The following is a 25,810-nucleotide window of genomic DNA, read 5'->3' as shown; positions in this document are numbered from 1 at the left end:
TATTAAATAAACATTGCCATAAGTTAATGATTAATGGTCCAAAAAAAATCTTAAACTAAGGATTAGTTTAAGCCATCGGGTCGCTTTACAGATCGATCAGTACGAAAGCTGCCTCTTCTAGGACATAAATGTACATACATATAGTTTATAAAGCATTGACCTTTTCGATATTAGTAACTCAATCAATTTCACCACAGGTATGCCGTAATTTTGGTATATAATCCGTATTATGTGCTGTTTAATGTTGATGATTATAAGCCTTTGTACCCAGAAAGCTCTTAGTTTCGAGTATAGTGGCTCGGTAAAAATTAATTTTGTCGCCGCCTTGAAGCTGTTGTAAATTGACTTTTCGACATCACAACTAATTAAGCAAAAAGGGCAATTAATTTGGGACTGTCCTTAGGAGAGTGTTGAAACCTACTTCGAATAAAAAAGGACTGAGCTGATAGAATTTGGCGTGATTTAATTATTAAAGTAAACAATTGAATTTCATCCTTTAAAAAAAAAATTCTTATAGTTGTTTTATTTATATCTTTCATCATGTTTCAACCACTTCATGGCCATGGGAAGGATTCTAATCCAACGGGAAACACCATGTCATTGGGATAAACTAATAATAAGGGCCGAAGAGAGATCTCAAGATCAACTAAACAACATAACAATATATGAACAAACAATCCCACCAGCAGATGAAACGATATCCCGAGGGAACTATATCTCGACCAAGTGAATCATAACTGTTTAAATAATGCGATGTCTTGAACTCGATAAGATCTAGCTACTGGCGATGAATGATAAGAGGATCAAAAGATATTTTTCTGAAACAAACTCATCTATTTTATGAAGGCTTTGGAGGATGCATGTATTATAACAATGGCAATTGCATAGAAGCACGTATTTGCCTATAGCGCATCAATATATTATTCCATGGTATCTGATTCAGGGCACACATTATAGCTAGTTTGAATTTATTTTCTGCGTATGATCTGTATTCAGTTTACTGGTTGAAATTAATCTCAAGCGTCGACGTGTCAGCCTGATCACAAAATACTTTCGATAAGTTTCACACTACTTCACTGCAGATAAGATTCGTTCACGAGATATACAGTTTTCCAAATGTATCACACTTCACAGTTATGAAAATAGCTTGAAGTTAACTCGGTTTAGAGTGGGGCCAATCTCAAGGCCTACCTTCTTCCCCTAGTTGCTCTCGTTCATAACAGATACTTCTTCAAAACTGAGACAAGATAAACAAGTAATTTGTCGTAATCTCTTTCACTTCCATGCTATAGATGATGGCAGACTTTACATGACATCTATAGACATTCCATAATTGCAGGAAGCATTTCATAATAAGGATAAGTCGACGTTTGATGAAAAAAAATTCTCAATCAAAAGTGAGTATATTTATCTCGTATCATCTTAAAAATATACATACATATGAGTGGTTATAAGATGTATAAACATATAGTATATGATATATATATCATATATAATATACATATAGGGCCAAGGGAGAAACACTATATATATATATATATATATATATATATAAATGAGTGATCAAATAGGGAATAATAATGATAAGGAGCACCAATATAAGCCTCCACAACTCCCCTTTATAGTGGCCACCCCCCTCCCAACACAATCATCATCTTGTCTCTCCCCTTTCACCCACCCTCAGCTTCATCCCCTCAATAAACACTTCCCTTATTCATCAACCAAAATCACACACATAAGACATCATCAGTTTCTCCAAAACCTCCATCCCTCTTTATCTGTCTCCCTTCAGCTTCTTCACTATATATATATATATATATACATATATCATTGCTGTATATATATATAATTAATATAAGCTAGCTAAGCTATGAAGCAGGCACAAGAGCTCATGAGCCTCCAAAGAACCACCAGCACCAGCACCAGCTCCTCCTATAGGCCCAACACCCGCAAGATCATCCCCTCCACCAACCCCTACTTCTCCCGATCTTCCGCTGGTGCTGCGGTTCTCGAGACCGACGACTTCTCAGGCAAGCTTCTCCTCCAGAAGAGCAGCTCGCAGTCCCCGCACCAGCGGCGCGTCTCCAAGCCCGCCATCGCCGTCTCCTCCCTACTCCGCTCGCTTCTCAGCATAATCTCGTTCCCCGCCGTCGTACTCCCCACGTGCAAGTGGCTCTCCATCCCCACCGCCCAGCTGTCCATCTTCGGTCCCTCCTACTCTCTCGGGCGGAAAGTGACCGGGACCCTCTTCGGCCACCGGAGAGGCCATGTGACCTTTGCCGTCCAGGACCACCCAGGTTCCGACCCCGTCCTCCTCCTCGAGCTCGCCATGTCAACCTCGGCCTTGGTGAAGGAGATGTCCTCGGGCCTAGTGAGGATCGCCCTCGAGTGCGAGAAGGCCCCCGCCGGTGGCCCCGGGCGAGGCGGGTTGGCCCGGCCCGTGAAGCTGTTCCAGGAGCCCACGTGGACCATGTACTGTAATGGGAGGAAGTGCGGGTACACGATGTCCCGGGCCTGCTCAGAGTCTGACTTGCACGTCCTCAGGACGGTCCACAAGGTCTCGGTCGGGGCAGGAGTGATCCCAGTCGTGGACGATGGGCAGAAGGGAAGCGGGTCAGAAGGGGAGCTGCTATACATGAGGGCCAAGTTCGAGCGGGTCGTTGGGAGCCGCGACTCCGAGGCGTTCTACATGCTTAACCCTGACGGGAACGGCGGTCCTGAGCTCAGTATCTTCTTGCTCAGGATATGACCGCGACCTGCAGTCACAAACTTCATTAGATGAGAGCTCAGACCACTAAAGCGGTCCATGTGCACTTTAAGCAGTTCAGATCATCCAAAGAAGAATACCATGACGACCGGTAACCCCTCATTAATACAGTACTTCAAAATCGATTCGATCAGAAACATCTCATATAGGCTTTATCGATCAGTTCTGATCCGTCCAATCTCCGATCCTTGATCACCAGCCGGTTTGTGTCACGCATAGTGGACTTAGGAAATTGCTAGTTGGACTTGATTTGGAGGTGAATATGTCATGGGGGCGGGTAGAAATTACAGAATTGTTGGAATTTTCTTTTTATTTGTCCTCGGATTTTTAACTAGTTTATATGTGAATGATAATGTGATTGTACCATATATATACATATATATGTGGATTGTTTGTTCATCATGTGTTTAACCCTCATCACAATACATGCAGAAATTTATAGAAGAGATAGAGAGGTTGAATATATGTCATTTGAACTTTATATATGATTATATAGCAAATTAGGGTTTTGATTTTTTTTACGGGGCATAATATGTATTATATATGTTTGTTTTTGAGAACGCAGCGTTTTGATCGAACCATGTGATGATTATAGATCACTGATCTCCATATGCACGCATGCAATGTGCCACTTTTCAGCTACGCGGTTGAAAGCTAAAAGAAAGATAGGAGAAAAAAAAAATAGCACGCGTAATTACACTTCATCATACCCAAAGTTATAGAAAAAAAATTTTAAATGAAAATTCATTTACTACTATATATATGTTTGCAATTCTTTTTACTGGATGCCCCTCGATTGATCATGCTAGACATATATATTATCGAAAGGGTGTAAGACGATTACGACCATAAATTCTTCTTCAAAATTGCACCAGTAAACCATGTCACTCCCAAGAAGTCTTGCACTGTGATATTTTATCAGCAAATTTAAGCTCAAAGTTTGTCAAACTCTTGTTTTTTTTTAAAAAAAAAATCCTAAATCCAAGTCTCTAGTTTAAAGTTAGCCACCAAATTGTAGCGAGCATAACGTTTAAAGTGAAAATTCTGTCTTCAGATGAATGTATACAGTAAAATTTTTATTGATACTCAATCTATAAGCAATTGAGTTTATAATTTTATATCATTTCAAAAGTTGGAAGTGATAAAATGGTCAACTCAATCATTTTATACGTTCAGAATTTTGGAGTTTTTATCTAAAATGGCCAATGATTTATCCGTTTTGTCAAATCTATTCTATGTTTTTTTTATCAAATTTATCCCATGGTTTACTTTTTGCATCAAATTTATCCCGGCGTTATCTTTTCCGTCTACATCTAACGGTCGTGCTGACGTGGCACGTGGAGAGATAGTGGGTCACACTTGCCATGTAAGCGCCACGTCAGCACGTCCGTTAGATGTCGACGGAAAAGATAACGCCGGGATAGATTTGATGCAAAAAATAAACCATGTGATAGATTTGATAAAAAAAAAAGCATAGGATAGATTTGACAAAACGGACAAATCATGGGTCATTTTAGGTAAATACCCCCATAATTTTTTCTCTAATTTTTTTTATGTAGGACACAAAAATTAGTATGAATATGTTTTCATGTGGTAACGTGCGATTTTGACACTTTACTACACGTGTTAGATGACACTTTACTACAGTAAATCCAATCATCTTATATATCTAAAAGTTTTCTTTCTAATTTTTTTCGATGTGGGATACAATAACTCTCAACAAACACAACACCCCAATCTTGTTCATATATCACATTAATCAACCTATATTATAGAGCATATATGTATCCGTGTGACATGTCCACCTCGTGCGACAAGACAACCCTGCTTTCTGATAGAGGTGGAGGTGGCCGGGGTGGGGGGCCATGCGTGAGTATTATGATCATCGATCACTTGGGATGAGAAAAAAAAATGGAAGTACAAAGGGATCAAATTATATATATGGGAACTTTATGGATTCATTTTTCAATGGATTTCTCCTCGTGAGCGTGCAATTTTTGTCAATCCCCAATATGATATGCAAAGTTTCACGAAGCATGTCCATTTCAAAAGTTCGAATCCTCACACAGCAACATATAAGTAGTTTTGATATTTTGTCAGCACGTGTCACGCATATTTAAACACTCACCCTCAACAACTCGGGCATGACAATGATGACATCATGTGAGCCCACACCGATGAGAAAATCCACTCGGATATATAATGTAAAATTTTATTTATTGAACTTACGAGTGATTGAGTTCATATTCATCTCGAAAATTTAAATAAATAGAATGATCAACTTAATTTTCTTATATTATTAAAATTTCCTCATTCACATATTTTGATGGGATTCTAACTCTCAACACATGACTTTCCAGTTCCCACGTATCGGATACTCGTCCAAAAGGAGGAGGTCTGGCTGCAATAAGGCAGTGATGTGGTGGTGGTGGGGATTGCATGCCCTTTAACTTTGTTGCAAATTTCAGCCCGTTATTGCGGAAGATTTGTGTCCAATCATGTTCTCCAATTTGCAATCACACTTCGATTGCTAATACTGTTCTCTCAACTATAAATGTCACATATTCCTGTCACAAAATTGGGAAGATTCGACCTAGCATGTACATGTAAGGCTATAAATGGTAATTATGTCTTAACTGCAGTCGAGTTTTTAAGTCCAAACCTAGCTTGGATATCTGAGATGTATTTTTGCTGGCACAGGAAAAGGGTATTAGAAGAACGCTTGACTTGGACCACGAGAAAAAAAATGCAAAGGACCTAGATTTTCCATTGCAAATTCGTTAGAAAGAAGTCTAATAAATCGATCTAGGAGAAAAGTGGGGCTGCCAATAAGAATATTATCATCAACATAGAGCAATAACAAGATTGTATGTTGGGCGATGTGATAGATAAAAAGTGAGGAATCAACAAGGCTAGAAACAAACTGAATGGAATGAAGGAATGAGCTGAAGCGAGTGAACCAGCTATGGGAACCTGTTTTATACCATACAAAGATTTATGAAGATGGCATATATGGTCAGGGAATAAAGGATGAGTGAAACCAAGAGGCTAACGCATGTAAATCTCCTCCTGAAAATGACCATGTAAGGAGGCATTTTTGACATCTAGTTGATGAATATCCCGAGAGGAAGAATGAGCAAGAGCAAGAACTAGATGAATGGCAGAAGGTTTTACCACGGGACTGAAGGTCTCATGGTAATGAATACCTGGTTGTTTACGAAATCCTAAACAACCAGGAGGGCTTTATATCGATCAATACTCTCGTCAGCCCGATACTTGATTCGAAACTTCCAAGTGCTGCCAATTACATTGCTCGAGGAGGCGGAGGAACCAAACTCCATGTCCCATTTTGAATAAGAGGATTAAATTCTTCGGCCATTGCATTTCGCTAATTTGGATCTTTGATGGCATGCGAATAACATGTAGGTTCTGTGACAGTAGTAGGGGACATGGCTAGAGAGAATTTTGGATTTGATTTGACGATTCCGGATTTGCCACGTGTGACCATGGGATGTTGATTTTGCACTACAAGTTCAACATTTGTTTCGACTGTGGAGTCTAAAGACAGGGCTAGATTGGACTGAGAGGTAGCGGGCGAGTTAGACTACTGAATGGTTGCAGACGGGCCAGGCAGTGATTTGGGTCGCGGACTGGACAGGTTGCTTGGGGAGATCAGTGGATTGAGACCTGGATTAGATGTGTTGGCTGCACAAAGTGGTCTGGATTCGGTAGCGGGAGGGAGGAGGCAGAGTTAGATTGATCCGCTGAGTATGGGCCGAGATTAGTATTTGGCTGAGATCGAGATTAAGAGACTCGTGCTGGACTGACAACAGTGAACTGAGGAGGCGCTTGTGGGATGGACACCAGAAAGAAAATCAATCGACCAATAGGTTTGTCCTGAGTCATGACAACATTAGTTTTTGCAAATGGGAAATGAGACTCATTAAACCAAACATGGTGAGAAACATAAACCCAATTGTTATGGACATCAAGACATCGATAACCCTCGTTTTCGCTCGCATAACCAATAACTACACAAAGCTTATATCGAGATTCAAGTTTGTTCGAAGCATAAGGCGTAAGATTGAGAAAGCAAGCACGCCCAAACGTACATATAAATCCATAATCCAGTGTTTTGCCAAACAATTTTTCGAAAGGAGAGAAATTTTGTAAAATCGGAGAAGGAAATCTATTGATTATAAAGACTGCTCCAAGCGAGGCATCAACCCAAAACAATTGTGGTAGATGACTTTGAATGAGAAATGTTAGGATCATATCAAGGATATGACAGAGTGTGCGGAGACGACATTTTGTTGCGGAGTGTGTGGACACAACATGTAAAAAAAGTGATTCCCAACTTATTGAATAAATTCGGAAAGTTAGAATTGTTAAATTCTAAACCACCATCGCATTGGAAGATTTTGATTTTCTTGTTAAACAAATTTTCCATTTTTGATTTAAAATTTGGAAATTATCAAAAACTTCCGATTTGAATTTTAAGGGAAATAACCAGGTGAATTGAGAAAATTCATTGATTAAGATAACGTAATATTTAAATCCCAAATGAGACACAATTGGAGAATGCCAAACATCCGCATGAATTAACTCCAAAGGAAATTGTGCAACATAGTCCACAGAAAAAAAAAAGATAACCGAGAAGATTTACCCAAATTATAAGAGTCACAAAAATCTTTATTGAAGGAAATCATTGGAATTAACTTTCTAGACTTGAGGACTTCCAAGACTGACTTATTTGTGTTCCCAAGACACTAATACCAGCTCATGGAGGGTTGTGTGGTAACATGGAGAGCCTGCGGCCATGATAGGGGAACAAGATAGAGAGACCCCTCAGAGGGGCAACTGAGGAGAGTCCTCCCCGAGAGATTGTCCTTTAATAAGAAAGCATAATTAGTAAGTATCACATGACAATTGTTTTCTTGACATAATCGATGAAGAAATACAAGATTATAATCAAGTCCAGGAACATGAAGCACATTTTGTAAACGTAGAGGTATGGAAGTTGAAGGAATGGTCACGGAACCTACGTTATATATAGGCAGAATAGATCCATGGGTGGTAACAATAGATATGGAACTAGAATATGAAGTAAGGTTTTGAGAGGTTTGGTTTCAAACCCAGTTCGAACAGGAGAAGTACACCATGCTAATGTGTCTTGGATGATCCACATCTCAAGGTCAGGCGCTGATGAGCACATTGAACTATCCATGTGGCCGAGAGCCCTCACAACCCAAGCACAATGACATAATTTTGAAGTATACCTTCGTCATGGACCATGTGGAAAGAAGCACCGGAGTCCAAATAAGCATATGGTGATAGTGTATCATTCAAACTCATGGTAGCAAGAGATTTTGGATAGGCATGAGATTGATTTTGGTTATAATAACCAAAGCATAGTATGTCCAGCAATATTGCATAATTGACAAACCACATATGCAGAGGCATGTCCTAGTATCCCATCAGTGACTGGAAGAAAGTTACTCCAAGACCTTACCGAATATGGGAATCGGTTCGGTTGTCCACAACCATATACAATTGTTGTATGACATCCATGATTTGTTTGATAGCCACGGCCACCATTGTCACGGCCGTAGAACTGCCCAGGAATGCTTTGCTGTTGAAAATACCACGACCAGAACCACCGTTATTGAAGCGACCACTGCCTCTACCACCCCCTCGATTAGATTTTCCTCCACGGCCTCCATTGTGTTGTTGTCAACAACCACCACCATGGCCTCCAGGCCTTGTAGATACCTGAAGAGACATGTTCGTTGCCAGAGTTTGAGTATGATAGAACTTCCGAACCCTTATCTCATGGAACAACAACTTGTTTCGAAAAACAGCCAAGGATATAGGGCCATAGTCATTAGCATTAGAGGTAATAAAGGACTTGTAATCACGAGGGAGACTAGCAATAGCAAAGGTAATAAGATCTTCATCATCAATAGGCTTGCCAATCTCCTCCAGTTGATCGACTAGCAATTTACACTGATGCAAGTACTTTTCAACTCCATGATCCTCCAGCTTGATGCGGGTGAGTTCCACCCTGACGTCTCAATACATGACACATGACAGCTCGACAACACGGGTATGGAGATTGTCCCAAACTTGTGTCGTGCCCGGGTCATGAACTTCCTCCAACAGCGTTTCGGAAAGCGTGGAGAACAACCAAGACCGTATATTTTGGTCCGTCCTACACCATGCAACATACATCAGGTCGGTTGAGTCAGGGCAGGGCTGACTGCCTTCGACGAACCCAAAGAGATCGTCAGATTTCAGGAAGGTGGAGAAGAGTTTTTTTTTCCAGGCGAGATTAGTTTGAGTTGTTGAGTTGGATGTGGATGAGGTTGGCGATGTTAGGTACGGTGACTGAACCAGAGACAAGAGTAGATGAGGAGGGGAGTACAGTGAGGTTTGGGTAGGAGTAAGAGCAGGAAGTGGTGAGTCATTGGTATTGCTGGAGTTATCTGGCTCGTGAGACATATTAAGGTTGGAATAAGGCTGGAATGAAGTAGGGAGAGGCTATTGTTGACTAGGCAAAAGGGCGGGCACGACTGGACAGAAGAAAGAGGAACCCCAGGCTCTAGATACCATGTGAGTAATATTGGCCGTAATCTAATTGGGTCCATATATTTTATATATATAATCGAGGAAGATACAACAAAGGTGTCCCGATACATGATGAGCTATACAAGGTAAGAATATCCTAGACATATCGAAATATATTATAATATATATCATGCTGGGAATAGACCGGTTTTATATCCCTTTCTGAATTAACAAAATCAATGTTAAACATGACGTGTGAATCGGATATGCTGCTTGCTCATAACTTTATACTATAAAAGTATCCTCAGGCTTAAATTTTCACTCAATATTATTGTTTTTGCTGCGACATGTTATGATAAGATGCAAATGTGAGATGAAGATAGGTGCCACACCATTCGATTCATGAGCGACCGAACTCAAAGGTATTACTTACAGTGAATCATCGTTTAGAAGAAAACACAAAATCAGAGGACGACTGTTACAAGAAATTGAAGGCAGGCTATATTTGAGAGTATTGAGATCCGTGTAAATACACTAGTGAAAAAATATAAGGCGTATCGCAGTGACTAGAGATGTGCACGGGTACCAGATATACTCGAAATCGATCGGAACCTACCCGTTAAGATAGGATCCGGGTAACTCGTATTTAAAATAGGGTGGGATCCGAGTATTAAAATCAGGAACCGGTGAAAATCGATTTCGATTCCGGTTCTTGCCTATAAGGTACCTAGAATCGAAACTGAAACCGGATATTTATAAAATTAAAAAAAAAATGAAGAGCAAAGAGTAAAATTATTGTTTCTTAGATAGGGGAAAAACACAAGCATCAGAGGCAACATAGTTCTTTCTCATGAAATCTATCTAGCATTTATTGTTTTGCTGCTAAAATGCAAATGATAAAAAAATTTACCCGGAACCTGTAGTATAATATAAGTTTCGGGTAAGTTCCGGTTCCATGATTCAACAGGGCAAGATTCGGTTCTAAAATCTTGAAACCTGTCCCTGGGTGGAGTCGGAGTATCGTGAAAAATACAGGATACTCAGAACCGATCACTCCTAGCAGTGACAACAATTCACATTGAGGGTCTCCGACATCAATTCAGATCTTTCATCTACTCACTCGAATTTATGTTCGCCCATAAATAACAAAAACACAAACATTTTATTTTTTTTCAAATGAAATTGACAAAGACACATGATTTGTCTGATCTGACATATTATTGGAGCATATCTGTTGAATCGCAAGATAATGCACAGCACGAAACTAGAGGAGGAAGGGAGAGTGATGTGGGTGGCCTTTCAGAGCAGGAAAGCTGGAACACTAACTGGATCAGATATTTATTTTGGGAACAAGATACTTATTTGAATAATATGAGATATTTATTAATGTATTTCATTAATAATCCTCCCATGTGAAGGCAATAACATACATGTACGTATTGGCCTTCAGTCCAAGACAATATTGGTGCAGAAAGATAAGGGCATGCATGCACGTTATCTATTAAAAGTTACAGGAATAAGGGGGGAAAAAAAAGACCAAGATTCGAAACTCTTTTTCCTTAGACTTTTAGAAAAATCAAGGGAAAATAGCTCGAAAAATCAAATGAAATTTTTCGATCTACTAATTTTTTAAATTTTATCTTGAAAAATCACAACGTTTACCTCCGTTTCTCTAATCTACCAATCCGTTAATTAGGCCGTAAAAAATACTGATGTGGCCATTAACGACGCTAATGTGACAGACGGCTGCCTAAGTGGATGGCATGCCATAAACGTTTTAACCGAAAAAATCACGTAGTTTGTTTTTTCCCCTCATCTACCAAAATATCAATAACATTTCCCTTATCTACCAAAATATCAATAATTTTGAAAAATCACATAGTTTGCTTATGTTCCCTCATCTACCAAAATATGACCCTTTTTTTTTTCAAAAATCACATATACCAAAATATGACTTCTTTGAATGAATACGTTTGAATTATGGATCTATATATATATATATATATGTTGATTTGAATGTTAAAAGAATTTATAACAAAAAAGAAGTGTTAAAACAGTTGCAAGTTTGTTATTTATTTATAAGTCAAAAGAATATTCATATATGTTATAACATTGAGTAATAAAGGAATTTAGACATATTATATTGTAAAAACAATAACCATGCTAAAACAACCATTCCATAAAATTTTAGCATGGTTGAACTTGTTGAACACGGGGATCGATAACTTTAGCATGGTTTAACTTATTTTGATATGGTTATTTTGGCATGGTTCATGTAAATATAGATTTCTGGGACTAATTGTTATTAAATTCTAATAATGTAGATATAATAAAAATGTTGATGATAGAAATTCAATATGCTTTATCAAAATTTAATACCCAAACTACAAATACAAAATTGAAAAATCCTATAATTCTAAAAAAGTTTATGTACGAGAAAAAATTAAATAGCCGAAAAACTCATCTTCAAAAATCTAACTGTGGATGTACCTAAAGTTAAACTACATACATGCAAGAAAATAACAATCGATCCTAGATATCTATATCTACATGCTTTAAAAATAAAACCAAAAATTATTTTTCTAAAAAAATAAAAATCTAAGAAAATAACTAATTATTCCACAAATCTATATTTATTTATTTTTAAAATTAAAAATAAAAAACTCAGAAAATCAATAACATAATAAACGATTTTACAAATCTATAACTATATATTTTTAAAATTTAAAATTTTATTATTTTAAAAAAAACTCAAAAGATCGAGAAAATTCAATTAAAAAACGAAGTATTATGAGACCATCTGGTACGACTCACTTTTATCATGCTTTTATATATATACAGATAGGAATTTAAACATATTTACTGTAAAGATAATAACCATGATAAAATAAACATTTCAACAAAACTTGTGTCCAACACAAGTTGAACCATGCTAAAATTTTAGGCCCTGTTTGGATTTGAAGTTAAAATCACCATGATTTTAACTTTAACTTTAACTCTACACTACACAACAAAATACACATTTGAAAAGTCAAACTGGTGGGTCCCATATCTTATTCAAACACACAATCTCATTATACACAATTATCTACTACATCCATTTATTTTATTTAAAGTTAAAATGGTGGACCCACAAACCCTTGTCTTCTTCCTCAGTTAAAGTTAAAGTTTCGTTGACTTTAACTCCGAATCCAAACGGCCCGTTATAGATGTAAGTGTACACTAGTCCTGTTGAAACGGTTATTACTTTGATTCAATTTAACAATGATTGCCATGCCTTTGATTTAGGCCAAAGATGTCTCCTTTCAAAAAAAAAAAAAAAAAGAACGCGGCTCCGTAAAGGAGTAAAACTTTTAGGAGTAAATGAGTGTTTGCACCCCACAATTCGCGTCAATATCACTTCGTGCCCCCAAAGTTTGCAAATCACCAATTTTGCACCTCGAAGTTTAAGTTTAGCTCCCTTTCAAACTTCACGAGCACAAGCAGGCTTTGTAATTGGAAATGATGAAATTGAGCTCCTTGAAAATTATGATGAGATCCGGAATGGGGCAAAACAAATGGATCAGTTATGAGATTCTCAGAGTTCTTGGAGAATATGGAACACTCTCCGAAACATGTACAACATCCATTCTTGATCCTTTTTACCCAAGAAAGGTGTACACGATCAATACAATCTCATTGCAAAGAACATAGAAGGAATTATTTGACTAGCAAGTTCGTGAGAGAGGAACAAAAATGAATCGGAAGTTGGGAAGAAGCAGCAAAACATTACGGTTCTCAGAGACATCCTCATTTATTCGCCTCAATAAATTCTCTATACTCTTTCTTCATTTTGACGCCCGGGACAATCCTGCATAACAACCATCAAGAGATAAGGGTCACAGACACAAAAGGTCATTTCTCCGATCCAGTTATGAGAGTGCAACAGCCTTATTCCACTGATCAAAGAAGCATGAAATTACAAGCTTATGTACTGCGCCAACGCACTAAACCATCTTGTAACGAGTTTCAACCACAAGAATTTACGTAATGACAGTGTTAATTCAATCACTTACTTGAGCATCTCCTTATTCTTGAAAAACTGCACACACGGGGTGCCCATAATCCCAGCAGCTTCTGCTATTTCGGGATCTTCCTCGATATCAATCTCAACCAAATGAACATTCTGATCGAATTCATCAATCACCTACGTAAAAGGTAAAAATAAAAACTTAGAATCACTAAAATCTGGTATCTAATAAGATAGCTGTGAGCTTAGCAATGTAAAGCCACATTCAAAGTAAAATATTACACCTTGCCAAGAATTGGCTTCAGTGTTCGGCAAGGACCACATGTTGGAGATGTGTAAAGTACACACACAAGCCTGGGACTTTCATGGTACAATTTCCGTAGAGCATACTGAAATAGAAAAATGATAAGAAAGGGAAAAAGAAAGACACTTGTAGCGTTAGGACATGGGGTGCCAAATTGGAGAGGAAGACATGGATTGAACTAAGCAGAACATGTACCTGGCCCTTATGTTTCGTTCTTGAGATGTCAAATCCTTCTTGGACATCCCTGTCTGTAAGTTCTTTCTTGACTTCTTCGGTTTGTGGCTGGCATTAAGAAAATGAGCAGTTTATTAAAATTTGCACAATATAAAATGGAATTCAAGGTACAAATAGAGCATGTTGCTCATAGGTCAGGAAACCATCATAAGTCTACAAAAATATGTTGAACTCAGATGTAATCAGTTTGATAAAATTTCACCAATAGGTTCAATTTTGTCAATAGTGTAATACCTGGTGAAATTCAATGAGCAGATTATTTCTAGTGAGATATCTCTCAACAGACAAGGCAGCAATACATCCTGACCCAGCAGCAGTAACCGCTTGCCGCCATTCATGATCCTGTTAGATAGCCAGGCTCACCGATGTTAGGGGGCCAGCAAAATTTAAGACATTTAGATGAAGATATTGGATCATAAAAACTATATTGCTTCAAGAAGCAAGACAGATAAGGATCATCTACACATGTAAAAGGATTTATCTTAGCTGGTCCAAATACTTTTTGAGCAAAGGAAGCTGCCCTAGTTATTTCTCACAACGCCATTATCACAGAGAAAATCGAAAGACACATCTAGTTCGAGGAACTGTCGCATCCTACTCCATGCACAAGGTACATAAAGAAAATAATAACATCACAGTCTTCATAGATTTTCTGCCATAAATGATGCACTGTGAATCGATGACTTCTCACATGCTCTCTATATGATCTCTTTGAATTTCAAATCAAAGAAGATATTTCGGTTTACCATTCCCAATACGTGTCAGAGTCAGGCCTGCCCATATAATTCATGTATGATAATATACTTCGAATCAAAATCCAGAGTATAAGATACATGGGGTTCTATGGAAGATTGCTAGCAATTCTTGGTACAAGTATGTACGAAATGCTTTATGAGTCCAGAACAGTATCAAAATAAAAACAGAGTCAAACCAGGAGCTTATTACCTGAACATCCCCTGCCGCAAATACACCTTCTACAGAAGTTTTTGCAGTGCCTTCCTCAACTAGCACATAACCAGAATCGCCAAGTTTAACTTGTCCTTCCAATAATTGACTATTTGGTGAATGGCCTATACCATAGAATAAGCCCTTTGCTTCAAGCACGGATTCTTCCCCAGTATCGACTTTTCTTATCAAAATGCCAGACATTTGACCTTTCGAGTTGCTAACAATATCCGCGGCCTCTGTATTGAAGTGCACGGTGACATTTGGATTGTTGATCACTCTGAAACATTCGCGATAATCAACCTGTTAAACAAACATTAAGGGAGTTGAAAACTCACATACAAATGGTTCATTAGTATATAATTCGCCAGTGTAGGGTAGGCAGTAAAATGAATAATTCACAACCTAGAGAACATCAAATCTGTTCAATATAGCCCAGGATAAGACGGCGAAAAAATGTCGCCCGGACAAGGATTATCTCCTTCTGAAGTAGATATATTAGTTCACTCATCTGGCAAACAACTGTTGACACTATCAAGGATTTTGACTAGCCAGAGTCCTAGTTATGAAAGCAATTGAGGCTTATCACTGCATAGTTTGACTTTAATTCCTCAAGTATGAATAGAGGATGAATCAAACCTCACCTATCTTGCATTGCCTTGGATGCCCTTAGTTGATCTCTGCGTACAAGTAGGTGAACATGGCCAGCATATTTTGTAAGGTATAGGGCTTCCTCTGTAGCTGTATCACCCCCTCCAACCACAGCAAGAACTTGTCCCTTAAAGAGGGGTGAGGCTCCATCACAAATAGCACAAGCACTGATTCCTCTACTCCAAAACTCATCCTCACGGGGCAATCTGAGCCTCTTTGCTGTAGCTCCAGTAGCAAAAATAAGACTATGACATTTCACCTGGCAGAGTTCAACAAGAACTCAAAAATTTGAGCAGATTATGGCATGCTTTAAGTAATCCAACAGGAGAAAGCACCAGCCATCAAAGGAAAATTTATGATTGACTAGAATGAGATATTAATGAAATGCTGCACATCAGGAAATACAACACTTGTACGTGCAAGTGAATTGACATTAATCTTGTCCAACAACACCATCACTGAAAAAGATAATATCCATGCACGCACACACAGAGACATATTGTAAAGCAGTTTGTTTATTCACAAAGAGTTGGGAGCCATTATAGCACTGTGATAGCTCCCGACTTATAGGGTTCCCGAGAGAGTGGGGGGGGGGGGGGGGGGGGGGGGGGGGGAGAGGGGGGGGGGGGGGGGGGGGGGGGGGGGGGGGGAAGGGAGAGAGAGAAAAGGAAAGAGGGAAAGAAGGTATTTTCCTTGCCAACATACAGAACATTTGTTGTATATATGAAACCCAAATCAGAATCCTTCATTAAGATTCCAGATGAGAAGAAATCGCTGAAGTACCTACGATGCTTCAGGTGGAAATAAAAGCACATTTGTACAGTAACTAAATCAGTTCGACTTGATATGAAGATTCAATGATAATTCACAATCCCCAACTAAGCTGAGGTTCCTCAGGTCCTCAAATTTAGTGTTACCAATTCTAAGTAAAAAACATGGACAGAGTCAGTTCTCAATTATCACCTTGTGCTCGGTGCTTTGCACAGTGAAAGGCCTGCTTTTAACATCAAGATGCTCTACATCCTCTTGAAATAGCTCTGCTCCCCAACGCTCTGCCTGCCTCCGCATCCTAATTACATCAATGGGTCAAGCTCTATTTAACAACTTCATCAAACTGCAACCCAACTAACTTATGCACTCGAATAATGCAACATTACGGAAGCATGCTTAGTTCCCCGATATTCCTTACCTGTCCATCAAATCTGGACCAGTTATTCCTTCGGGAAACCCAGGGAAGTTCTCCACTTCAGTGGTGGTCATCAGCTGTCCCCCCGGGACGCCTCCGGCTTGATACCCTTCAAACACAACCGGCTTCAAATTTGCACGAGCTGCATATATCGCTGCCGTGTATCCAGCAGGACCCGAACCTACTATCACCACATTCTCTACGCCTCCAGCTGCAACAACCGCCATGCAAAACAAAGGGTACAATCATAATCAACTTCCGCCAACAATGGAATTACAGCTTGACAGAATGTAACCTAAGCAGCATTATTCGTCAAAGGAAGTTCAAGCTTTTAGTCCATAACAGCCAACAACACTGCACTTTGGAACTATCAAATTGCTCCGAATACACAGCAGCAACAGCATCGGCTCATTGCCTTCACCTAGACGGAGCAGTCGAGCTACCTGAGGAAGAGGAAGGGGAGTCCTCAGAGGAAGCTCTGACTCGGAGAGCTCGGGGCCGAGCTCGGGGCGAGTCGAAGCTAAGGGAGGGCCGGCGGGCGGACGACAAACGGTTGGAGTAGAAGAGGCTGTGGCGAGTGGGGAGAGCGGTGGTGGAAGGAGCCATGGCGTTGGCGGAGGGGGCGGCGGCGGCGGCGACACTGTGAGTCGACACTGGGCCGATTCCGATGCCTATCCTCGCATTCGAAGCCATTGGTTTGAGACCATACAAAAGAAAAAGGTACGACTTACTGACACTCTCTCCTCCTCCCGTCACTATGCACACATCCCAATCTCTTCTCGTTAGTCCCGACGATGAGTGCACTCCACGCGCTGAGCCGTCTCTGCCTGCTTCCCGCGAGTAAGGACACTGAAGCGACTCGCGCGCTTGTAATTTTTGTCCGGCCTCCTATTTTTCTGGTGCAACGTAAAAAATCAGGAGTGAAAAAATTTAGGGAGTTCTCCAAAGGTTTTTTTATTTTTATTTTTTCACTTCAGAGTAATTATCAATCACTTAATCAAAATACATATAAATGGTAAATTGAACTTACAATAATTTCATTCACTATGAACGAATACATTCACTGAATACATAATCTTACTTCATTGTCTCATTGATTTTACGCGTTATACTTAACTTGATACAATATTTATATAATCGCACCGTCGAGAATTGACCTATCATTGCTAACTGCAAATAGCTTTTGCAATAGCGGGATTTATCAAATGTTATAAAAAGAGTTCCTAATTTGACTTGTAAGGTCCAATGAATCAAAGGCCAATTCCAATTGTTAGGGTGATGGACCCGCAACATTATACTCTATTTAGTTGATGCAGGAGGGCTAGTCAAGACGCAATGTTTACATAGCTTGATGCCTAAGTTCAAAATTTGATTTTATGTTATTTCGCGATTCATTCTATTATTACATTCCTCTCAGTCGGTCACACGATACTTGTTTAAGTCAAGCTGGACATGATAATACATCGGTCTATCTCTTTCTAGAAATATCGCTCGATCTCGAACATTTGAGGAAACACTTGAATATTGTGACACGATGATGAGAACATGAACATTGGAAGCAACAATATTGATGATTTTAGGCTTTCTACTTGTAACAGTGGCCCCATTTGGTTGTCAAATGGGCCGTAAATGGCTTTTTTTTTATTCAATTAGGTCCATTTGGGACATTTTGGATGTGCGTAGCATTTGAATGGGCTAAACAAAATACAATGTTTTATTGGGCCATCAGTGAACAATCTACTAAGAGAGAAAATTGAATGACAATCGGCTTCCTTTAATGCGCGTGCTATAAGCTCCTTATCGAGATGATACGAACAAAGTGCTTCCGATTGATTTACATAATTTCGGAATGATGGATGATGGGAATTGAGCAGATGAGAAAACCGGAACATGGGAAGCAAAAATATTGATGATTTGGGCTTCCTAGCTACTTGTAACATTGGGCCAATTTAGTTGTCCAAGGGGCCGTAAATGGCTATTTTTTGCTTCATTTAGGTCCATACGGGACATTTTGGGTGTACGTACGCATTTGTATGGGGTAAATCCGATACTATGTTCTATTGGGCCATTAGTGAACAATCCATTAAAATAGAAAATTGCATGACACTTCGGTGCACGTGCTATGAGTTCCTTCTAGATACGATTAACGAAACGAGGGCTTCCAATTGATATACTTAGTTTCGGATCGGTGAGGTGGATGATGGGAATTGAGCCACGAGGAGCAACGCCATCAAGAAGTCAATCAGCAGTCCACAGTAGGATAGTCTAAAAGATCGAATCGTTAGAAATATACCACATCCATCTGTCGTTCAACATATAATTCTTTGCTTCCGCAGGCTTAATTAGTGATTGATCAACGTCTCTAGAGATGATTAGTGTTCTTAATCATAAACTGATCATGATCATGATTAGCTGATTGATTAATGGTCTCTAAATTAGACCAGACAGGCTTAGACAATATTGTGGCCAGTACCTAAGCAGAAGAACCAAGTATCTTTTAATAGACATATACGTATATAAATATGTATATTTATGTATATACGCTGTTAAAGAGAGGAAAGAATGTATATAGTTTTTTTCTTTTTTTGGTAACAGAGGGCTAGAATAATATTAATAATCAACCATAGTCAATCGAAGCTCGGTTATAACAAAGAAGGCGGGTTTTATGGACCCCCGAAAGATCAGCTAAAAGAACATCGAAGACACCCGAAGGAGGTGTTTCCAAATACATAACTGCCTGATGATGATAGAAATATGTCCTCGCTACTAGTCTAGCAAGATAGTCTGCAGCTGCATTTGCCTCTCTGAAACTGTGTTGCATCCTAGCATTAGCAAAGCCCCGAAGAAGGTTCCTGCAATCAAGAAAAAGGGGCATTAGTTACTAGATTTTCATTAGTACCCTCGGCCGATTGCATGATCACCTAGGCCTACTGGGATCGATTGGATGCCTAAGTCAGTGGCCATTTTAGGTCCAACCCGAAGAGCCCATGCTTCAGCTGTGAGACTATCTGCCTCTCCCATATGGTTTCTTAGAATGCCACCAGCCCCTACATGCCCCGAAGACGTAGAGACCGATCCATCATTATTCGATTTGAACCAACCCTCAGGGGGTGGTTTCCATCGAATGCTAATGGGATCTAGTATGCAAAGATTGAGCAGGGAGGCTCAAGGCAAAGAATTCTGCTGCGAGTTGTAGGCCAGATCGGTGTAATCCCTCAATAGGAGGAGCTCTATTAACGATAAAATTGTTCCGTCTTTTCCAGAGTACCCACACAGCATAAGCAAAGATAAATACGCCATGGAATGTGCAGGTTATGAGTCTCATAAGAATCACAATTCAGTTGTAGCCACTCATGCGCTGGTAGAGAGAAAGTTGCTCATTTAGAAAGTGGGATGCCCAGGTTTGTCGAAAAGCTGGCAGCAGCCGAGCATTCCATCAACACATGAGAAGTGGTCACAACTTTGTCGAGACAAACAGAGCATTCAGGGGGTATGTTGAGGCCCTCGCATGAAGGTGGGCTGCAGTTGGAAGTTTTTACTGGCATGCTAACCAGAGGAAAGTTTGGACTCTGGGTATCGCCGCCACTTTCCATACCCACTTCCAATTATTGTGAGGTAAGGGGTGATAGACCCCACAAGCTAGAAAGTAGGCAGTTTTGGCCCGAGAAAAGGCCATTGAAAAGACGTCTCCATACTTGTCTATCATCACATCTATTCCCTGGACAGCTTCTGGGTGTGCTTTGCAAGATGTCTAAAACGCTGTCGGGTAGATGAAAAGGCAGTCTATCAAGGTTCCAGGAACCATCCTCCATGAGAATATTAGCTACCTTTAGACCGAGGTCTGTTGAGTTCAAAAGACCTAAAACTTGTGCTCTGAGAGGTTGGTGGCCAACCCAACAGTCAGTCCATACATTGATTCTGTGGCCATTTCCAACCATCCATTTGCTCCCAATGGAGCATAGCTAGTTTCCCGCTATTAGGGCAGCACGATTGAGGGCATTAACAGTGCTTGGAGATACAGGATTGGTAACGTATTTTCTTTTTAGAATGCGAGACCAAGGCCTATTATCCTCCCGCAGTCTCCAAGCAAATCTAGCAAGGAAGGCTAGGTTACGGCCTTCAGCACAAGTAACACCAAACCCCTCTTGCTCTTTGGGGTTGATAATGGTGTCTCATCCAACGATGTGCAATTTTCTCTGGTTATCTGTGAATCCCCATAGGAAGTTTCTACGTAGACGATCGAGTGCATGGCAAGTAGATTGAGGTAAGAGAGTGCATTGCACTATATGAGATGGAAAGGAAGGATAAGACAGAATTGACCTGAACAATCCTCCCCGTGAATGAGAGAAACTTCGATTGCGAACCCGATAGTTTATCTCTAAACTTTTCAATCAAGAAGTTGAAAGAGGAGGTATGAACCGGAGACATTTCCATAGGAAAGCCCAAGTATTTGCCCAAGGAGTGCGACTCCGAGATACCAAGGATATTGCAGGGTATTCTTTTCATTATGTGGGAAGTGTTAGGAGAGAAAATAACTTTTGATTTTGAAAGACTAATCTTTTGACCTGCGATAGAGCAAAAATAATCAAGAGTACGGATTATGGAATGGCAAGTCGACTCGTTAATGGAACGAAAGAGCAAGAAGTTGTCGGCGAAGGAACCCCTAGCGAGGCTGACCCCTTTCCACCTTTTATGCTTCACTTCGGGCTCAATAAGTAGCGAAAGCAATTACATCCCCAAGTATGAAGAGGTAAGGTGAGAGGGGGTCTCCTTGTCGAATCCCTTGAGAAGGCTCGAGTTGTTCTAATTTCTCACCATTGAAAAGAACATTGACAAGCGAAGAGGAGATGCAATTAAGCACAAAGCGGATGAAATGATCAGGGAAGTTAAAAAGAGTGAGCACCTTGCGAATGGAACTCTATTCCACACGGTCAAAAGCTTTTTCAAGATCAAGTTTAAGAATCATGACACCTTTGCTGCCTTGCTTGTTTTAAGGGCGGTTCTGAGCTTCCCGAAGTAAAACAACGTTGTCAGCCACATGACGCCCCTTAATGAAGTTAGATTGAAAAGGTGAGACGATATCATATAAAATAGGCCTGATATGCCTCACAATAATATTGGTGATGATTTTGTAGCTAGTATTGCAAAGGCTAATCGATTGAAATCGGGAGATGGATTTTGGGGAATTGCATTTTGGAATAAGGGAGATGAGTGTATCATTTACCCCCTTTTGGTATGCCTCGACCCTCAAACACATCCCTAACAAAAGTAACCACGGAGCTTCCTACCACGCCCCAATGTTTTTGGAAAAATATGGGGTGAAGACCATTCGATCTTGGAGCCTTTTTTTGGCTTAAGGCTCCTCAGAGCACCCACAATTTTCAAATCAGTAACAAAGGAATTGAGAGCTTGGTAGGCATCAGTCGAGATATGGCGGGAAATGCCAAGGTGTAAGATTGGGTGAAGTTTCGAAAAGGGTAAGTCGGATGAATAAAGATTTAAAAAAAAAAAGAAGTTAACCATGGAAGAAAGCTAGAGGGGTCAAAGATCCATTCATAATCCCTTTTTTTCTTTTTCTTTTTTCGATTGACAAGAGTGGAAATATGGGAAAAATTTTGTGTTGCGGGCCCCTTCCAAAATCCAATCAGATCGTGATTTCATGACCGAAAGTTCTCTTTCATCTTGGAGGATGGAGTTGTATTCGCTTCTAAGCTCCTTCTCCAAATTGACAATAAAATCAGTGGGTCCTGAAGCTTTTTGGATACTTAGCTAATCTAGCAAGAGTCTTTCTTTTACATTGAAAAATGTTACCAAAGGCCTATTTATTCCAAATTTGAGCGTGATGAGTAAAGGAGGAAATGGAGTTCATGAGGATATGCCCCCTTCATCCCACGAGGAGGAAACCAGCTCAGGGAAACTATCATCCTTTTTTTCTTTTTCTTTTTATCTTTTTAGCAGAGAAATAGTTCATTAATTTTTCAAATTATTGCAATTCAATTAATTATTCTTTTTTGGCCTGATAATTCAATTAATTATTATGTGATTCAAAGACCGATCCTTATCGAGGAACATGGTCCAAAACAGTGAGTTATAAATGTATATATAGTTAGACCATTTATAATTAGCATTTCTATATAATATATTCTCCCTCCATGATTGATTCTTCAAGAACAACTAGAACACATAAGTGTCATTTGCACTTCCAAATTCAAAATTGCAGGGAACAATAGAAACTCATTATTACTTTATCATCTTATCATATCTGCCTCCGATCCGATTAGTCTCTGGCATCATATGCCGCTTCGGCACTGAAATCAATCCAGCCGCAGTTAGGTCATCTTCACAAGCAGTAGGTCATGTGCTTATTATATATCTTTCTAGTCACGTGCATTTGAATCCTTAAGATATCGCATAATGAAATATACCGTCTTTTCATGGGTTTCGATTGATAAGAATGAGGGGAACATTGATTGTTGTTTGGCCAATGTACAAATGAATGCTCCTAGTTGTCCTTTCATATTAGGGAAATATAACCAACTTAGTGTGATATTATAATCTCCAAATTATAAAGTTTGAAATTCTCACTAGTGCTGTACTTCACGAACAGTATATATATATATATATATATTGCATATTTTTCTTATTACAAACAAGACTATATTCATTCAAGCAAAAAAAAAAAAAGACTATAGTATATATAGCTCAATGGGAACACAAGCTGCATGGGGTTGTTGGGAGGGTCGTATAAGACAGAATTATGCCATAAATAATTTGTTAAAAAAATTGTATTTATGGTGACCAAAAATAATAAATTATTGAATAAGTGAAAAATAAGTCAAGAAAGCTCAGCTGCCCCACCAAAAGAAAGAAATCCAAATCACTGGCCTGCCGGGAGCGTCCGAAGGCCTCGAATTTTCTTTTTCTTTCTTTCTTTTCTTTCACTAAGCCAAACTCAAGACCCTTTGCACTCGCTCACCCAGTGCGTTTCGGCCACGCGCTTGGATGAGGTGTCCGCAGAAGTGGTTGGTTTTACCTGGATTTGTCCTCCTCCATTTTTTGGGGAAAACGGGCTTTACTTTGCCTATCCAAGAAAGGCAAAATCTACACCAAGAAGAACTCCACGGTATCCCTTAGATACGATAATGAGTCTCTTGCATCTTTGAATTGAATTGCCCTTCTTACTAATTAAAACAAATTTGATTCAATATTAATAAATATTCAGATATAATATTATTATATGAGTAGAAAAAAGCCTTCAATTTTATCAAACGAAAATAAAATAAATTGTACAATTTTCATTTGACAATATTAGCAGTAGTGGTAGTAATAATGATATTGATGATAATATATTATATATATGTAAATTTATAGTTTATTTACAAAGTATTGTTCCTTTATTTTTAAATAATACTAAGAGACGGTCGATCAAATTTTTTTAATTTTTCATATTAAAGTTATTCTGAGAAAATTTTTGGGATCAAAAATCTATCAAGAATTGACAACTGCGAATTGATTCATCTCTAATAAGTAATTGAAATTCTTGTAGTGATAGTGCCCCATGAAGTCGATTGTACCTTGCCATTTTTCTATCTAACTTCGAGGTTGATCCAATCCAATTCTGAAATTAAGGCAGTGTTCTTTAATGACAAAGTTTGAAGTTTCGACATGAATCCAATTTTTGAGTGGCTTGGGACGGACTTTTCTTTCTCGCATGCAGAGCACCGTGCACCCCACGCACTGCTTGTATCGCGTGGGATTGGAAATTATCTTCTCCCACATGGAAGAAATTCAGGCGACGAAAAAATTTAGTATGTATTATATAGAAAGGTCAAAAAAGGGACTTTTACTTATTTTGGAATTGGAAATTTTAGAAGTAATTGAACATTTTGTCATCACGATTGGCTTGGACGAAGAATTTCTTGACGGATGAATCATCACGTTAATATTTATGCCTATGAATAATATTAATAAATAATAATTTATAATATAATGCGTTGAAAGTCGGAGAATTTTATATCTTTTAAATAATTTTATATGCAATTTTTAGGTCTTATTTTGTACATTTTATCCATTCTCGTTGCGTCCTATGCATGTGTTGAATAATAATATCCAGAAATAATTCAACATTTTGTAGAATATATTTAATAAATAGATGTTTTTATTAAATTCTAGAGCGGTCGAAATGTCTTAAATTTTAAAAATTATATGTTGTTTTTCTTATGTTATGTACGTGTGAGTTGAACCAATTAATACATCCTTACAGATTCAATATCGGTGTTGACGGACAGGCATCATGGCCATGCTCAGGGAAATGCGTTATTGTGAGTATTGCGGCGATGCCGCGACGAACTGTAAGGAAATTTATATTCACATCAAGAATCAGTTAACATTCGAGTATATATGTTTGTTTTAAAAGGTCGAGTATGTAGTTGCTCCTCGCCGTTGAGATGACACTGCTAGGTAGATATAGTCAATTGAGGAGATATAACACTAGATATGTTCATAATAAATTAACAAGTTAATAAAACCCAGAGTCAGTGATAGACTTTTACATATCATCACATAGTAGATAGCTAGGCAATCACGACTACTTGATTTAACCACAATTTGAGTTTCAAATGATCAAGAAATTTTATCTGTACAACAGTGGTTTTTAAAGCACATCATAGCGAAAATTAAATCAATGTCTGAACGAGATTAATCTTAGTCTATAAGCTAAATAATCTCGTCTAAAGGGAAAAAAGAAAAGACCAGGCATCATATACGTTTGCAGGTTAGTGGCAAATTAGGACTAACACGTTGTATACGCTCACGTCATTATGAGATTTTTTTCTTTCTCTTTTTTTTTTTGGTGTGCACTCCTAACATCCATAAACTTAATGAATTGCGACTAATTCAAGTTCTAGTTAAGTGAACCCACTAGAAGATAAAGTTTTCCTAATTGTCAATTTTATCCATTCACAGAGTCAAATTGAAAACCTCACTAAGGAAACATATGTTGAATTACCTAAACCATCCACGCCTGTGAATTCATTACGAGATTTATATATACATATGTGTATGTGTAGACAGAAAAGGCATATGTTTATGTTATGACGTGATGAGAAAATTTATGTATAACGGAGATATCACGTGATAACATTGCAT

General features: G+C 38.9%; 2 protein-coding genes and 2 long non-coding RNA genes across 4 annotated transcripts; 1 reads left to right on the top strand and 3 right to left on the bottom strand.

Annotated features, from left to right (window-relative positions):
- The first annotated feature begins 1,642 nt into the window (after positions 1–1,642).
- LOC116207221 (protein MIZU-KUSSEI 1) lies at positions 1,643–3,166 on the top strand. Its single transcript, XM_031540107.1, has one exon. It carries the CDS (start codon positions 1,871–1,873, stop codon positions 2,747–2,749), a length of 879 nt encoding a protein of 292 aa, XP_031395967.1. The 5' UTR covers positions 1,643–1,870; the 3' UTR covers positions 2,750–3,166.
- A 4,524-nt stretch (positions 3,167–7,690) lies between these two features.
- Positions 7,691–9,402, bottom strand: LOC116206766. The gene is made up of 2 exons (XR_004156793.1): positions 8,773–9,402; positions 7,691–8,539 (listed from the first exon to the last, which is right to left on the bottom strand). It is a non-coding gene; the product is annotated as an uncharacterized LOC116206766 (long non-coding RNA).
- A 3,434-nt stretch (positions 9,403–12,836) lies between these two features.
- On the bottom strand, positions 12,837–17,422 carry LOC116209336 (NADPH-dependent thioredoxin reductase 3). The gene is made up of 10 exons (XM_031542944.1): positions 17,107–17,422; positions 16,667–16,874; positions 16,441–16,546; positions 15,471–15,736; positions 14,827–15,106; positions 14,116–14,223; positions 13,843–13,929; positions 13,628–13,732; positions 13,390–13,520; positions 12,837–13,184 (listed from the first exon to the last, which is right to left on the bottom strand). The coding sequence occupies exons 1-10, from the start codon at positions 17,354–17,356 to the stop codon at positions 13,124–13,126; spliced, it is 1,602 nt and encodes a 533-aa protein (XP_031398804.1). The 5' UTR covers positions 17,357–17,422; the 3' UTR covers positions 12,837–13,123.
- Positions 17,423–19,214: 1,792 nt separating this feature from the next.
- On the bottom strand, positions 19,215–20,949 carry LOC116207140. The gene is made up of 2 exons (XR_004156869.1): positions 19,585–20,949; positions 19,215–19,515 (listed from the first exon to the last, which is right to left on the bottom strand). It is a non-coding gene; the product is annotated as an uncharacterized LOC116207140 (long non-coding RNA).
- Positions 20,950–25,810: the final 4,861 nt, after the last annotated feature.

The sequence above is a fragment of the Punica granatum genome, chromosome 5 (assembly GCF_007655135.1).
Source record: "Punica granatum isolate Tunisia-2019 chromosome 5, ASM765513v2, whole genome shotgun sequence".
NCBI lineage: Eukaryota > Viridiplantae > Streptophyta > Magnoliopsida > Myrtales > Lythraceae > Punica > Punica granatum.
The sequence above is the reverse complement of the archived record's forward strand: the minus strand, read 5'-3'. Positions and strand labels throughout refer to the sequence as shown.